Raw genomic sequence first — 3,581 nt, 5'->3', positions numbered from 1 at the left:
ATATATATTGATAACTACTAAAAGTGCCTAAAAGGGATGAAAAGACCTGAACCAGATGGTACAGATGTATTATCCTCAGTGTACATTTTGGCCTTGTTTGGGTGTGGAAGACAGAGGGAATATTTATAGTCTCCAGACACCAAATCTCGGTGTTCACTCTAAACTCATATTTCAGATGTGTTCTGCGACTATGGTATATTTGAAAATTATACCACCTCATCTCCATATGGGTTGGGTACAGGATGCCGGCAGTAAGAATTCCGACGCGGGTATCCCGACACCTGTCGGTCAGTTTACTAATCCTCACCCCTCTTCTAAAATTCCCTCCCCGGTGCCTGACCCTAACATTGCGCCCTAGTGCCCAGAACCCTACCCCCCAAAGTGCCTAACCCTCCCCTTAACCCCACTACTTACCATCGGGATGCCGGCACCGGGATTCTGGCGATAGCATTCCAAGTGCTGGCATCCCGCCTGTCAGTATGTGAACCAGATTATCTCCATATACCCTGGGTCACCCTTCCCATAGCCTTGTCATTTTACATTTTCCAACATTCCCTAATCCCCTCTACATCATTGCAGTTATTTTTATTCAAATAAGCCATACATTTTGTCTTTAATTGGATATGCTGTGACTTGGTTATCTTGAAACCTAAAACTGATTTATTATTATTATTATGATTCTACTGCAGGCACCAAACATGGGTGTGGATTCAATTCAATGCGATGGACGCAATGTACCGTTCCAAAACAGCACATTGCGCCCACCTTGAATATTGGCACTACCGTATATGGCCGATGTGTGCGCAATAGAGCATCACGGCGATGCCTGGCAGCACATTGTGGGTTATTCCATCTGAACAATCCTAGTGAGGTCTGAGAGAAGATCTGGCCCTAAAACTTTTAACCCTCAGTTTGTACCAAGTGCAGTATTCACCTCTTTTTCCCAGTTGAACTTCCTGGTTATGCTGCTCCCTTTACACCAATATTAGGCAATCTGATACACTCGAGGGGGTGCGTAGGGCGGTCTCCTAAACTTTAAAAAGGTCGCACATTGCTCTTAATCTCAGTTGAAAGTTAAATACATTTAATCAATGAAAGAGGACTCTTTCTGTAATAACATGTCAGCAGACCTATTAAACAAGTGCGACATTCTATATCATATTACAAGGCAGCAGGTAACTGGGCACAGCAAGTGCAGGCTTGGATGGCCACCTGCTCCCCACTACTGCTTTAGACTGTAAGGGGACAATTCAATTGTTTTAGCCGAGGCTCTCTTTTTTGTGCACTCAATTGTTGCTCCTTTCAGGCGACAATAGCCGTGGTTGCATGTTTCTACTCCCAAACTAATGGGGTGTAGAGCAGAAATGTGAGATAAGTTGGGAGTTTGGGCACCCAAAGCAAGACTTTAGACAGGGATAGCAACTATTTTTTCTACTTAGCACCAGGACACAGAGCCTGCCTCCGCCCCAATGTGACAGGTGCAGTCCTACCTTCACCTTTGATAGTCTGTGTAATCAAGCAGGACTGATGATCCTCGGTAGGTGAAACCATCATCGGTTCCTCTGGCGATGGATTCATACCACCGAGGTTAACCACCAAGTTATCGATGGTGACCATCGATGGCTAACCCACAAAAAGCCATCCCTACCACTGACACGTTACTCTATACCTCCATTACTATACAAACAGCTCCCCACTTGTCAAAGTTCATTCCTACCATTAGGTGTCAGTGCAGCACCACATTAAAAAAAAACAGCAATCACTACCACAGGAATTATGTCCATATTATGTACAGGAATGAAAAGACTGGGCTGTGGTGAGGATGAATCCACGCTTTATTATATACATGTGTGCAGTCATTGAAGTAATATCATTAGTACCTCCACCTGCCAGCCCTCAGTTACTACACAACCCTGTGATGTCACTGCAGCAGAGCAACAACACGATCATGTGATGTCACTGTAGCAGCGCCACCTGCCAGTCACTACAAGCTCCTGTGACATAACTCCAGCAACGCCACTTGCCAGCCACCAGTGTCACTATAAAATTCGTGATGTCACTGCACCTGCCAGCCACCATAAATTCCTGTGATGTCACTGCAGCAGCGCCACCTGCCGGACAACAGCGTCAACTACAAGTTCCTGTGATGTCACTGCAACAGCACCACCTGCCAGAGCAACAACACGATCATGTGATGTCACTGTAGCAGCGCCACCTGCCAGTCACTACAAGCTCCTGTGACATCACTGCAGCAACGCCACTTGCCAGCCACCAGTGTCACTATAAAATTCGTGATGTCACTGCACCTGCCAGCCACCATAAATTCCTGTGATGTCACTGCAGCAGCACCACCTGCCGGCAGCCAGAGTTACTACAAGCTCTTGTGATGTCACTGCAGCAGCGCCACCTGCCGGCCACCTGAGTCACTACATCCTCCTGTAACACTGTCCGCCCTAGCAACAGCAGCGCAGGCAGGTCACGTGACGGCGGCCTCACAGCCCCGGGCAGGACTTTTTGGCGGGCTCCCCCGCCCGCTGGTTCTGCCGCTTCAGCGCGGTCCCCGGTGCCTGGCTGTGCCCGCCGCCGGCGGCCTGAGCCCGGGCGTGCTTCTCGGTCCAGCTGCGGGCGTGGGCCGTGTAGGCCGCCCGGTCGTACTTGTACTCCCGGGCGATGTCCGCCATCAGCGGGTCCTCGGGGTTGGGCTCGCTCATCAGCAGCTGGATGGAGGCGAGCACCGAGCACAGGTTCAGCGCCGGCCGCCAGGCGCCCTTCGGCGGCGGCTTCAGGATGTCCAGGCAGATCCTCCCGGCCGAGTCGATGTTCGGGTGGTAGATGGGGGTGAGGAAGTGCACCCGGGGCGGCTCGAAGGGGTATCTCTCCGGCACGGCGATCTCCAGGCTGAAGACGCCGCCCTCGTACGGGGAGCCCGGGCCGCCCACCACCTGCGCCCGCAGCTCGTCCAGCTGGTCCCCCAGCTGCCAGCAGCTGGCCCCGGCCGGCGGGTCGGTGCTCAGGAGCTGCAGCTCCCGCTTCAGGCGCGATTGGCGCTGCATGGCTGCTGATCACAAAATGGCGGCGGCGCTGAGGGGAGCCGCCATTTCATACAGCCCGCCAAATGCGGCCGTGACGTCACTGCGGGGAGGGGGCGGGGTCTGTCTGTCATGTATTTATATAGTGTCCTACAGGGGGTATTCAATTTGCAGCGAACAGTCCGTGCTGGACTTTTCGCTCCACATCGCTGATTTTCCTGGGATAAAGTATCGTGGGTGCGCGCCCGCTTTATCCCCGTATTCAATTTAAAAGCTACGAAAACGGGAGCCGGCGACATAGGATCGGTGAAAAAAAACGGGATTTACCTGGAATAAATTATAGGACCCCCCTAAAGTTGTAAAAACATGGGGGATCACTATGGGTCACCCCGTTTTAGCCTGCAAATGAAAGTCGGGGTTTTAAATAGCGGCTGCAGTTGTTTTTTCCTGTCATTGAAGCCGTGATGCAGAAGAGCACTTAGGTTATTTTTTTCGTTTTTTTTTTAGTGGTCCCATCAAATTTGGGGTACATGAAAATGGGTACTAGCATAT

The 3,581-nt window shown here is 51.1% G+C and overlaps 1 protein-coding gene across 1 annotated transcript; it reads right to left on the bottom strand.

Annotated features, from left to right (window-relative positions):
• Nucleotides 1-1,817: 1,817 nt before the first annotated feature.
• On the bottom strand, nucleotides 1,818-3,127 carry UBE2T (ubiquitin conjugating enzyme E2 T). The gene has a single exon (XM_088457518.1). The coding sequence runs from the start codon at nucleotides 3,051-3,053 to the stop codon at nucleotides 2,493-2,495; it is 561 nt and encodes a 186-aa protein (XP_088313644.1). The 5' UTR covers nucleotides 3,054-3,127; the 3' UTR covers nucleotides 1,818-2,492.
• Between the last annotated feature and the right edge of the window lie 454 nt (nucleotides 3,128-3,581).

This window comes from Taudactylus pleione, unplaced genomic scaffold, assembly GCF_031769625.1.
Source record: "Taudactylus pleione unplaced genomic scaffold, aTauple2 ptg000762l, whole genome shotgun sequence".
In the NCBI taxonomy this organism is placed as follows: domain Eukaryota; kingdom Metazoa; phylum Chordata; class Amphibia; order Anura; family Myobatrachidae; genus Taudactylus; species Taudactylus pleione.
This window is presented reverse-complemented; position numbering and strand designations above follow the sequence as displayed.